Consider the following 13,331-nt stretch of genomic DNA (forward strand, 5'->3'; position numbering starts at 1 on the left):
GATAGAGTCCTTACACTGTATATGCTTCTGCATGTCTCAGTAGTTGATACCTAATGAGTCAGGTGTAGTACAGTGGCCATGAGCTGGGACAATTGGTCTTATGTCACCAAAAAAAGGACTGTTCTTTAGCTACAGTGGTGCACTAACAATGTGAAATAGAAATAAATAAATAAATAATGAAACGCACATGAACCACAGGCTTACTTATGGGTAACTATGAATGACTGCACAGAAAAAGATGCTGAAAGTGGTTCAAAAGGCCATTCACCAAAGAGCTACTGATGCAGACACGTAAATTGCTGCCTTTTTGCTACTTCCTCCCACAAGATATGGCGCATCAATACATAATGACATAATCCACCTTTTATTTGACAGTAGCTATGCCAAAAGGGAGAAGTTCAGCATTCAGTATTGTGCTGTGTTCAGTGTCTCCTCCATTTTTCCTTGGTGCAACAGCTTCCACAGATTAGATGCAGGGAAGTATTCCATAATGGCCGAGAACTGAAAATAATAAAAAGGTTTGTTTGTTTGTTTTTTGCTGATGTAAATCACTGTTACCCTAAAATAAAGTAAGCTTAGTAAAAGCCATACTAATTTACCCTAAAGATCAATAGTTGTTACAATGATTACTAATGGAAGGTCATCCTCTATTTATTGTACCACCACTGGCGCGTTTGGTATCAAATTGTTTAATCAAGTATACTCATGTCTATTATTTTCTTTATTTGTAGATTTTATAACAACAAAGGCATGAAAGGTGTTCGGCTGCCAACCAGGAACCATGCTAGCTAGAGCACTGTGGCTCTAGAGATGGTAATTGTGCTTGGTCTGTTGGTTCACCGCTGTTGTTTGGTATTCATTTATGACCAAATATCTTCAAAACAAATTATTTTCCTCTGGTGTACTTAGTGTTTAGTGTTAATTAGCAAATATGTTAAATTAAACTACCTGCTAAATGTCAGCATATTGCCACTGCCACTGTGAGCATACTGTATTAGATTAGCTTGAGGTGCTAGGCCTACAGCTGCACAGCTACTAGCATGGCTAAACACTGTTTGTCTTGTTTAACTACTCAAAAGCATTAATTTTCAGTTGGTGAACCCTGCCACTGAGAAAATATATTTTAGTAGTAAGTCATATTAATTTCCTTTTGTCGCCGGTTTTGATTATCTCTTATACATTTGTCAAAAACAAAACAGGTGAAAATAAGACATCAGTTACTGTGGTCCCATTGACGTTGTTGTCTCAGTCTTGTTGTATTGTTACTACACTGGGTTCAAAGTTTGGAGCTCCACAACGTGAAAGCATGTCTGTTAATTAAAGCTTTCTGGACGAGGCCATGTATTTTTAAGGTCAGAGAATATGAATTTACTAATGAAGAGCAAGGAAATCAACATTTCACTGTGTGATCATATGACAGCAGTGCTATGGTAATTTGCCCTTTTTTGAGTGGCATGCAGTCCCCGTGGAGCTCTGCTATACTTGTTTTGGTATAAAATGCTAATTCAGTTTTGGAATGGCATTCATTGTAATTGTTTTCCTATTCCATAGGTTGACACAATGTATTCACAGTGTACTCAGGCCAATAACTCAGGCATAGATTAGTAACGTTTTTCAATTTTGGCACATATTCATGATGACTCATTACTTGGACTCAGGCCGCATGCTGACATGTGAAGAATTAATAAAAATACAGTTCTTTTTAACTGCGGTTTTGAAAGCAACAAAGATTGAACAAGCTACAATAAAATACACATATCACATTACAGAAAGAGACAGAACAATGCAGGGTGCCAAATTAACACCTTGTTGTTTAAACCGTATATTGTTCTATTAAAAGTCAACATGCCCACAGAAGCCCAGAGTGAAATACTTGTTAATAATAGTTTACAATAATGCAGATTTGGAAAACTCAGCATTCTTATTTTAAAGCTTTAGTCTGGAGTAACAGTAAAGTAACTTACTGATTAAGGCAGAATCTTGCTCAGCTTTGACACAATAGCACAGTGAATATAGGTCAAGAGCAAAAATGGCCAACTCCTGATTTAAAACCCAGAAATTGTAAATAAGCACATACTGTACTATAGTGATGGAACACTCAGAGGACAACAACAGAGTGTGTGTTTGAGCTGTGCTGCTGTTGTTCAGTGTTTCTGGGCTATAAACTAGGTGATGGATGTTTGTGGCACAGTGTGTTGACCAGTCACAGCCTTCTTACTCGTGATTAATTGATGGGAGATATAGCAGCTCAAGCTCCCCTCGGTCCTGTGTGCTCCCTCTCATCATGCTAGTCAAGTGCACCAATGTTACTATGTATATATGTTGCTATGTGTATATGTTACTATGTATGAATAAAACAGCAAGGACAGTGCAGCACTTGGTGTAGAAAAGGCTTATTTTAGAGCTGGAGGTTTAGGCTGCTCTCAGAAAACAAGGCTAGCTTAAAGTAATAAATATTCTTTGTCTTTTGTGTTTGCCCCTGTGTTTGCATTGCCCTGTATCTGCCAGATGTTCAGTATAATTGTTTCTGTGAGGTTCATTTTGAATATTTCTTCCCCCTATTAAAACTTTAATGATTACATAGTATTGCTTTTTCCAATAATTTCACTTAGTTATGATAGCGTATTATTCACTAAGTGATTGCTGAGAACTAGGGATAGTGGCAGGGCACAATCAGCAGGGCAAGTGACACAAAATGTCACACAGATTACATGCAACCACCAGTTTAATTGGTTTATTACTGTATGTGGTCATTAAACAAAATGAAGGAAACCAAAATGTGTGTACATGTAATACAGAACCAGAATCATATAGCTGAGGCCAATAATTCTGTGTTCACCTTTCTTTTCTCTTATTTCTCTTTTCAGAATGATTAACAACAGGTGATGGCAGCTGAAGATTTAATATAAAGGTTTTTATATATCTTAAAAACCTGATTTGAAACCTTGAGTGTTCAACCCCCCTGTGCAGCAGCAATGTCAGCACAGCTAAAGTCGGCTAAAGAAAGCACCTTGGGTCTTATTATTCCACAAAATAAACAATTTGATTCAATTTGATTAATGCATGGTTTGTTATTTCATAGAACTGGGGTTTGATTTTTTTAAAGCTTTTAATATATATTTCAAATGTGCCACCCCTCTCTGAGTCTGTGCCCCAGTCTGGCCACCCTGTCCAAAATTTTCTAGATCTTCCCCTGATGGATTGCCTTGAAATTTGGTACAAATATTGAAGCACCCCCCCAGATGAACTGAAATGACTGAAAAGATCTTTTTTAAACAACAAAAAGTAACTTGGAGGCTAACGAAGAACTAATGGATTAAGAACTGTGGGGACACAAAGGTAGATATTATTAAAATGCTGATTTTATTTTAATTACAAATTTGACAACTACTTTTGAAATAAATAAATAAAACCGTCACCTAAGTGGTGTTACATCCAGTACCCCCCCCGCCCCCCTGCATGCTCTGATGTCGTCCTGCAGGAGCAGACTCTTCCTCCATCGCTGCAGCCTGAGACTTTGACACATTTCTGCAAACTGAGAGCCTCCAGATACAGGCACAGTCGCATAACTTGGGTTTACTCTCACCCCGCTGAACGTGTAAAAGGACTTGTAACACTGCGACGACGCTTTTTCGGAGAAATAAAGACTTGGAAGAAGATCGCAACAAGGTAAACGATGCTGGTGTGTGGTTTGACTGTACGGGACAGTATGGTGATACTGTAGGACCGTAGCCTACATTTGGCGAAGGATGCTGATGCTTCCAGATGCGACCGACTGTGCATAGCCCATAAAGCACAGTACAGAATGTGTGCCTGCAGGCTTAAATGAAAAAGAGTACACACAGTACAGCACGAAACTATAATTGTGCCGACTGCACCGAATCAGGAGCGTACTGTAAGGGCTCCTGTGAGGACAAGACGATACTGCTGCGGATGATGAGGATGAAGAGGAAGGGTCCATGAGATGATTTTAAAATGCAGCTGGTGCAGATTCGACTTTGGGCGAACTAAAATGATCCAGGGACGAAAGAGCAAGTTTTTCGCATAGTGCAGCAAGTTTTCAGGACGATTTTTGTTTCTGTTTGTCTGCACATACGGTGGCAGAGTAATGCTGGTTGAAATGCAGCAGAACTACCCGTGGGGTTGTTGCAAAAGAAATTTTCAAGAATCATAATGTGCAGTAAAGGCGCATAAACTCGGCTGAAACTTCCATAGAAACATCCTAGGAATGTAATAATATTATAGTGTATGTTCAAATTGCCAGAAAGTACTGTAAGAACTGTAAAGTTCCATTTGAGCAGCTCAGACTGACACAGCAGCAACACTCAGTTTCCTTATAAAGTTATTATAAATACACCACTGAGCATCCCTGAGTCACAGAGAGATATAACATGATTTTTATAATGTAGCATATGAGGAAAGTGTCATAATGCCTCATATAAACTCAGAAATAGTTTAGCAGAGCATCTTTAAAAAGTCCCCTTTGTCTTGTTCTGTAACACTTGCAGATTGTGAACCCTCTAAGTTCCAAGTACAACTTAACCCTGTCTTTAAACCACCACCCCTGCTCCTCCATTCCACCCTACACACACACACACACACACACACACACACACACACACACACACACACACACACACACACACACACACACACACACACACACACACACACACACACACAGTTCTGTGATTTATGTACATGAGAATACATCAGAGGCAGCCAGCCAACGCAAGTATAAATCCACACAAGATGGAGTGTGGGTGTAAATCGAGGGTGCAGGTGCCTCAAAAAAATCACAACATGGATCGTAAAGCCATCTTAACCCAGTTTTGTCACCTTTGTTGTTCCTTGGAATAGAGTTGGAGGCTGTTTAAGGTGCAAGTTTATACTGGGAATAGAATTTAAGTGGTTTTATTTATATATAAATATGAAGATACTGCAATTATTTTAAAAGAAGAGGTTTTTTTGGTGGTTTCGATGGTCTTTTTCCAAGCAAGGATCTCATCTGGTGATTGTTTCTTGTCCGCATTGAACGTCATCACCATCAGCATCCGCCCACATCCCATCACACTCTTTTATATGAAGCCCAATGGAGTAAAACTGCTTGTCCTAATGGCGTGATTCGTGCACTCACAGCTTGTGTTTTCTGTCCCCTGGCTGCAGGTCTGCCCCTGATAACGTGACCACTGAGGGGAGAGAACACAGAACTGCTTCGTCATGAATTATGTAATGAAAGCTGCGCTCGGAGGTTAGTAGTCTGCCGGGCTGGGGGTTGATTTAACAGCACTGCAGTGTAAAGGATTTAAAGGGATGTTCAGCAGTGGCAGCAGCACAGTACTGATACGGGGCTGCTAGTTATCGGGACACTTGGCTGTAGTCATCTATCCCACACCAAATTTCCAACTATGCATCCAGTATTCAGTTTGTCTTTCTCTCTATATCTGTCTCTTTAAAACCTGTCAGGACATGACTTATTAAAAAACATGACATTGTTTTAACCAAGTCCATGTCGATGCAGTGATCAGGATTATAGAAACCTGTTTATGGATTGTTGTTCTACTTGTGTACTTTTATAAAAAATGTCTTTGGGACTTGTGATTTCCTTATAGTGTATTTGCCCCAGATGATTTTCATGCACTTTTGAGTTTATGAAGACAAGGAAAGCTGAATTTTCTCCCATTTGTTTTCCCCTCACAATGTCGTGATAACAGGTAGTGAGTTATGAGATTTTCATATGACATTATTAACCAAATAGATTATGCTTTTCAAGCCGCCTGTTGGCACCGTTTGACACATGGGAGATAAGGAAGGGCTATTTTGCCAAGAATTATAACAACTTTTTTTTCATAAGCCTCTTGTCCTTTAAAGCCTTCAGGTACTAGCCTTTAAACTATTACCTTAGCTATTATTTGCTCCCTAATTAGTCCTCATTATAGTCCTGTAATTCATCCTCTTTGTCAGCTATAGCTTCAAGGGGAATATTAGTTATATTGCAGCAGCAGCAGCAGCACACACATACCGGGTCAATTGTGACCACAATGCTGAGCTGTTGTTGAGTTACTGCAGGTGGTTACAGCTGGGACGTGAAGTTAAAGCAAAGTCCTGCCTCCTCATTTGGATGCAGAGGATGCAAGTGCTGCCTTGCTCGCCGTAGCTGCTGTGCCTCGTGCTGCGCTATGAATTCATAAATCAGCTGCACTGCATTGGATGCCGGCTTTACTCTGCATAAGCCGCCTGTGGACTTTGGGAACAATTTTAACAGCGTGGGTGCTTGCCTCTGTCTGTACATGTCTGTGCTGTACCTATGCTGGAGAGGTGTTGTATAGGTACTGTACAGAACAGATTGTATGTGTATACGGCATCTTCAAGCAAGATAAATTGTGGAGGCTGCACATGCCTACCTTAGACTGTAGATTTTTGTGCATAACAGAAAAATTTGATTGTGAGAAAAGATTCAAAGAAGAGAAAATCTGATAATGTTCAGGCTTGTGCACTCTAAAACTGATCACTGACAGCGATGCCTCACAGGGTGATCAATCAGTGTATCTGCATGTACTGTATTATAGAAGGTGTGGAAACTGACCTCCTTTCACAGAAATCAGCAAAAATGCTGACACTGCTTTGGATCACTAAAGCTTCTTGTGTGGGGACCAAATCAGATAATGAAAAAAGCCAGTAAGAGTGGAAATCAATCAACCTAGCAGTGAAAGCCTGCTGATCAATACATCAGTATAAGTGAAATATTCCTTAATCAATTAAACTGCATTATCAGAGATCCCTGTCTGTCTTGCAGGAATTAATTTCTGTCATTATATGAAAATGTATGTGCTCTTACATCTCAACATAAAAAAATACTGTGTTCTTTAAAAGTCCCGAACAACATGCACAGGCAGCAGTATCACACACACTGGCCTTTTGTAAAACACACCTAAACAGCTGGGGGATCTACACTGATTACTGCAGATGCAACCAATGCTTGTTTTATGTAACAACTAACTAATATTGTACAGCACTTGTATAGGAAGCAGAAGACGTTTTGACATTTAAATACACAATAGCTTTAGTCTGTATGGTACCGCTGGAGCTCCCAGGCTCCTGCAAATTCTCATCCCGGGAACAAAGATAATTAATCTACACTTCATACTACACCCGATTGAATAATTATTTTGAAATTAGTACTGAATGGATGTTTTAATTGTGAAGCTAATGTTTTCATTTATTTTTGTAATTTGTGTTGTAATATGTTTTAACTGGACCCCAAGAAGACTAGCTTCTTTGGTTAGAAGCTAATGGGGTGTCCAATAAACCAATCAACCAATAAACACCCAGTAATATTATTAATCAGATAAGCGCTGTTGCTATTTTGGAGCCATGAAAGAAGCTCTCACAAACTATACCAGCCTTAGAATCTGGAACCACCAAGGCTTCCTTACACATTGCCTTTCTTTTGCTCTTGAGTGCATTAGGGCTGACTCGGCACTTCCCAACTGCCAAAAGTTGAAGCATAGGCTTGACAGAATAAGGCGGCTGTTAAGTGAGGTAGACAATAGTCCCAAGGGATGGAGCTCAGTCAGACTCTGAAGGCCTCAGGCAGCCGTCAAACCAGGAGTGTATCAGCAGAAAAGTCAGCCGTGCACCCAGTAACTCAGTAGTAAAGTTTAATTTAGAAATTCAACAAGCATTTAACTTTTACTTTTTTGTGTCATTAACAAATGTGTGTAGGGTTAGCCATAGTGGAGACAATGTGCAAGAGTATAGACATTATGGCAAACTTTAACTACTCTTAAATTTCTTGCACAGAATTTTACCTGTATGTAGCACTGTGTCCAGTTTGGTAAGATACTACGTGTTGGGTTCATTTACAACACCAACAGGAAGGTGGCGCTGTTGCATTATGGCAGACAATGGAGTTCAAAAGAAATGTGAACACAAATGTGAAAATTAAAGCCGTCTCATTGAGTTTTTCTGAAAACATAGCCACCAGCAATGAGTGAATAATGAACTTTCTCTTCCTTTTCTACCAAATCTCCCCTGCTACAGTTGTTGTCTGTTGAGACAATAGTTTCTGTACTCTAGGTCAGTCCTCAATTTTTACTCATCCTTTTTCCCACCACACTTTGGATTTAGGGATTTGCCTGAAAACCTTCATTGGGAAGAGAGTAGATAAGCACCGTTTATCTGATGTTGACTGAGGCTCAAGCCCTGGGAGAGTTAGCCAAGGTTAGTCTTCTTTCTCGCTTTGCCTCAAGACTTTAGATTTAACAAAGCTTTAGCAAAGAAATGTCAGAAGGAAAAGGATTAGATAGATAGATGATTTTTATGCAAGTCAGGAAGGAATGTCCAAGTTTACCTCCATTGGTAAAATAAGAAAGGGGTTACTGCCACTGGAAAAGTAGAGTTTAGCAGGTGATAAAGGGCCTTGACCTTGATTTTGTGTCTTTTATTCACATAGGAAATCTTGCATCAGGATAACCAGCGGTACCCTTACAGCACTGCATTGCAGTGCTTCACCAGTACTGTATACATTACTTGTAACCTGACTTTCACTTTGCATGATGGAGAATTTCTCTACAAAGTGCCACTTTGTCTTTTACTGATGTTGATTCATCTATTGGAATGTGGATTACACAAAAACAATAAAACAAGGCTAAAGGCCAACCTGTCAGCTTTCCATTACAGGCCTTTATTAGCTTATATAATGAATGTCATTTCTACAATACAGCAACCATACATAGCATGCAGGACTAAAGTGCAAAGAATCAAAAGCACCCGAACATGGCTCAACACAGTTTGTGCAATGCACGAGAGGTTAACAGAATCGTTCTGGTTTAAAAGGACACTGCTGTATCTCTCACGAATGGCTCACAAAGCAGGAGCTGGGATCATAGCTCAATATAACTCAGGGCTTTGTCTCACAGGATCCTCTTTTCTATATTTGAACAAAGACAATCTGAATGTGCTAATAAGATTTTGTGAAACCAGACAGAGTTTTGATTTGGCACGGTGTAGTTAGAAGAGGTACTAGAGGGCCGTTTCTGCTAAGGAAACTATTTGACAATGATGCTTAGATGATCATTAGTCATTGCTCCACTTATGGGATTCAATAGCAGTGTTTACATGGACTCTTGGAGATATTCCTGTCCTGGGCTCATAAGCTGATCTTCAATCGTGCTTGGTGTTGGATCCACACATGTACGTATATACATTTGAGCACATACTGTGCACATGAATTCAAAAGTAACTGCTCCACCATTTTTTATGCCCAAAATGAAACTAAGCAATTGTTTCTATCCACATGAGTATATAGGGACACATATACACTGTCGCTTGATTTCTCACTGTCTTCCTCACTGTCACACATGCACACACTTGTAAGACAGAGTGTTACGGTCGGCCAGATATTGTTATGTCAGCTGCTGTTCATCAGATGCTGATGCAGCAACAGCCACTTCGGATTTTATACTTTCTCTCTGAATTTATTTCTAATTTCTGTCTTTGTCTGTAGTAAAATCCAAGTGTCTCATTAATGTGATTGATGCTTTTTCTTTTCTATTTTTAAAAAAATTCAGTTTCCATCTTTGGTGCTGGTGAATAATTATAACCTCACAGAGGTGGTGTACACTGGAGCTCTGTGAGTTTCTGTAGGTGGGCGTCCTTGCTCAGCCATTTAGACTATCACTTGGATTCCTTATTACAGCTACTCAAGCATCAGTACTGATATTAAACTGAGATCGTTTTTTTGCTTGTAATGTAAAATAAAATATTATTTTAGCTATTAATGATTATTATTATTTTAAGCAAAAGCACATTACAGCAACTAAAATAATTTTGAACAAGGTGAAAAAATCATTCTATATATTGATGATCATTTTGTTATGTTGGACAAAGTTGTTTCCATCTGCTTCCGATCTCTGTGCTAAGCTAAGCTAATCAACTGTTTGGTTCCAACGTCATATTTACACATGACATGAAAGTGGTATAAACTTTCCCATATAGCTTTCAACACCAGTGTACATTATCCATTACCTATAATTGCTTATACAATGGGTTTATTTCTTTAAAATAGTTGTTGTAAGAGTACTGGACACCTAATTTGGATTAAACAGGTGTTTTTCTTACCTTCTTTAGTTCTTGTATAGAAAATACACCTTTAAGCAAAATTAACACCAGTAGCCTCTACGATCTAAGAAACTAAAGCTGTATCACTGCTTGAAAAACCTTTCATTCTCTCTCTATAAACTGCAGTTTCTGATGTTTTCCACTTCCTTTTCTCCTTCATTGCTGCACTCATCCCAATTCGTCATGCTTTCTTCTCCTCCATCTTTCCTGTTTTTATCTTTCTGCATTTTGCTACAGTTTGTTTTTATTATGCTGATGAGTCAAAAACACTGATAATACCGTGGGCAGCTGCAGACTGAAAATGTACGCTGTCTTACTTTCCCGCTGCTTGCTTTGTCTCTCGCGGCCCCTCGTCTACCTCTCAGCTCTTCCCTCCTTCTCCTGCTTGTCCCTTTTTACTTTCCTTTTCATTTTTCTTCATTACTTTTTTATACCTAATTTCTTTACCCCTTCCTTCACTTTGTCACTTTCTTCTCATTGCTCCTTTCCCTCTTCTCTTTTGTTTCAGCTGTCACACTCTTCCCCCGTTGCTCTGGTCCCACACAGACTGTTGGGTAATCCCACTAACTGGAACAGCTCAGTTAATTGGACTCACTCCTGTCTGACAGATTCTCTCCCTCTCCACATGCTTGTTTCCCTAAATATGTCGTTTTGTAGATCTTGTTTTCAGCAGTGTACTGGCACAACTGTTTCTTCCCCCTTTGCCTCTCTGCTTGTCTACTCCAGTCAGCGAAAAGCTTTCAGACCACTGGCTTTATTCTTCATCTTTCTCTTTCCAGCTGATGCTTGGTGATATGGTATATATCACATTTCTTACTGTTCTCCCTTCTTGTGTTGCATCATTACCGATTATACAGAAAGTCATTATTCAGATTTTCTATCTGTGTCTTTCTAAGAGGAGGATTTTGGAAACAGTGTATATTGCTTGATGTGAACATTTAAAATGATACACAAAGAGACTGATGCATAAACACAGTCTGTTCCTCCTTCTGATATCATGGCAGTGGGGACAACAGAAACGTTACTAAAGCTACAGGGCCACCTAACAATGCTGCTGACTTCCACTGGCCCCTGTATTTGAGATTGGAAACAATTGGGGCTATAGCTACCACTGTCCTATCATCAGTTTCTGGAAATTTTAATGACTCTAGGAGGGGTTTGCATTCGGTTCAAACTAATGGTGACAGTTTTAAAAGGTAGATTATAGAGTTGGTATTCTTAGAGGGCACTATTTTTAGGACAAAGGCCACTTAAATAAAGAAAATGTCTCATATTTCTGGAATTAAAACCATGTATGGAGACTAGCTTTACTGAAATATATACTGTAACACTAAAATAAATATTTAAAATATGGAAAAAATACACTTCCTAGAGCGGCAGGGCTGCCCTATATAGAGAAATTTGGAGTGACCATCCATCCATTATCTATAACACTTATCCTGAAAATACCCTAAAAGGAAAAGTATCTCCTCATGGTCTCAAATGGTTTTTCCACCCCAAAAAGAATTGTCTTGTGGAAAACAATGAAACTTAAAGTGACTTTGCAGGAAAAAAATGTACAAAGTTACTGTATGAAACCTGGCATCAAACAGCACTGGATAGTGATGCAAAGTATCACCATACTTTTAACATTTTAGCAGATGTTTGTATATTCACATCTTTGTCAGTGCTAGGAGTCTGTTTATCTGCTTATTATGTGTCTGTCTGCCTTCAGCCTCTGTAGCTACTTCTTTAATTCACTGAGTCTGACAGAACAGTCTGATAGCTTGACAACTCAAGCCTAGAGGCTGTCATTGTTTACATCTCTTTCTGTCTGTCTCTTTTTCTCAGGGGGTCCTCCTGATGTGGGCAAAATGCTGGGAGGGGAGGAGAAGGAGGATGACCCCGATGCAGCAAAGAAAGAGGAGGAGCGTCAGGAAGCGCTGAGGCAACAGGAGGAGGAGAGGAAGGCCAAATATGCCAAGATGGAGGCTGAGAGGGAAATGATGAGGCAAGGCATCAGAGATAAGGTAGGATGACAAAGATAATACACTAAATGAAATACCACGCCAATACCCCACACGCAGTAACTCAGTCTCTCATCCTCTGGAGAGCAGCCACCAATAGAAAGAAGTGCTAACAGAAATATGAAAAATAAACTGGACAGAAAGAAAACAAAAGGAACATTTCATTATCTCATACAATCAGATCTTATTTCTACGTATGCTTTTACAACTTTGTCGCATCTACTTGAGCCATTTTGATGATTTTGGATGCTGTCAGTCTTTTGATTGCGGCTTCTAAAGGCTTCACATCTTGGCTGCATGCCATCAAAACTATTTATAATGGACTTGTTTTAAATAGACATTATAACACTATTTTTGTTCACTTTTATGTTATTTGAAACTTTTTCTGAGATTATAAAGCAGATCAGTGGAGCATTGGCTGTACAGGTACAGGAATGAGAGAAATAAAAAAAGCAGTAGAAAAGGATGAGCCATAACTAATAGGAATCCATTTTAATCTTTAGGTAGAAACAACAGAACAGAGAGAGTGTTTGTATAGAGATGGCTGCTAGTCATTCAGTGGTGTTGCTCACTGAGCTTCAAAAGCCTCCTTGGACGTCTTTGGCATTTTACACCAGCGACTTAATATTTTTTGTAAATAAATAGCCTAAATGAACATAAGTCAATATATCTGGTTGTTCTTTAAAGAATGTAATCTGTGCTAGAAAAGGAAAAAAAGAAGAATAAAGTACAAGTATTCTAAAGCTAGTCATACATTGCTGTCATTGAATTTTTAATTGTGTCATGATTGAATCGAATCACACACAACATATCGTGCATCAAATGTATCGAGAAAAAAAGCACATCGTTCCATCCCTATGGAATAGTCACAAATGCAAAATAAGATCCTCCCGTTTCCTTTTCTTTTGGTGAATGCAGTGTGTGTCCACATTCAGAGCCATAGAGTCATGTAATGATCCTGGAAATCACAATACCCAGAGCGGCCACAACACCAAAATCACCTCACAGTCCAGAGCCCTGAAAAACCAATAGTATCAAGTAACAATTTCACATTAAAATAATAATGCTAATGAAATTTGTTACTGTAATGTGGAGTCCTGAAACTGTGGTGCTTTTTATTATAATTTTTTTAATATTCTTTACTCTTCTAACTCCCCAATATTTCTATTTCTGTGCTTGACCACCAGTATGGCTTGAAAAAAC

The 13,331-nt window shown here is 39.1% G+C and overlaps 1 protein-coding gene across 1 annotated transcript in view; it reads left to right on the plus strand.

The window, feature by feature from the left end:
- Positions 1-3,469: 3,469 nt before the first annotated feature.
- LOC109970681 (complexin-1) overlaps positions 3,470-13,331 on the plus strand; it is an 11,461-nt gene continuing 1,599 nt past the window's right edge. The window contains 5 exon segments of the mRNA XM_074527673.1: positions 3,470-3,669; positions 5,167-5,251; positions 11,953-12,131; positions 13,316-13,329; position 13,331. The exon segment at position 13,331 is cut by the window's right edge and continues 171 nt beyond it. Coding sequence (XP_074383774.1) covers positions 5,221-5,251; positions 11,953-12,131; positions 13,316-13,329; position 13,331 — 225 coding nt within the window. The 5' untranslated portion in view covers positions 3,470-3,669; positions 5,167-5,220.

The sequence above is a fragment of the Monopterus albus genome, unplaced genomic scaffold, assembly GCF_001952655.1.
Source record: "Monopterus albus unplaced genomic scaffold, M_albus_1.0 scaffold205.1, whole genome shotgun sequence".
In the NCBI taxonomy this organism is placed as follows: Eukaryota; Metazoa; Chordata; class Actinopteri; order Synbranchiformes; family Synbranchidae; genus Monopterus; species Monopterus albus.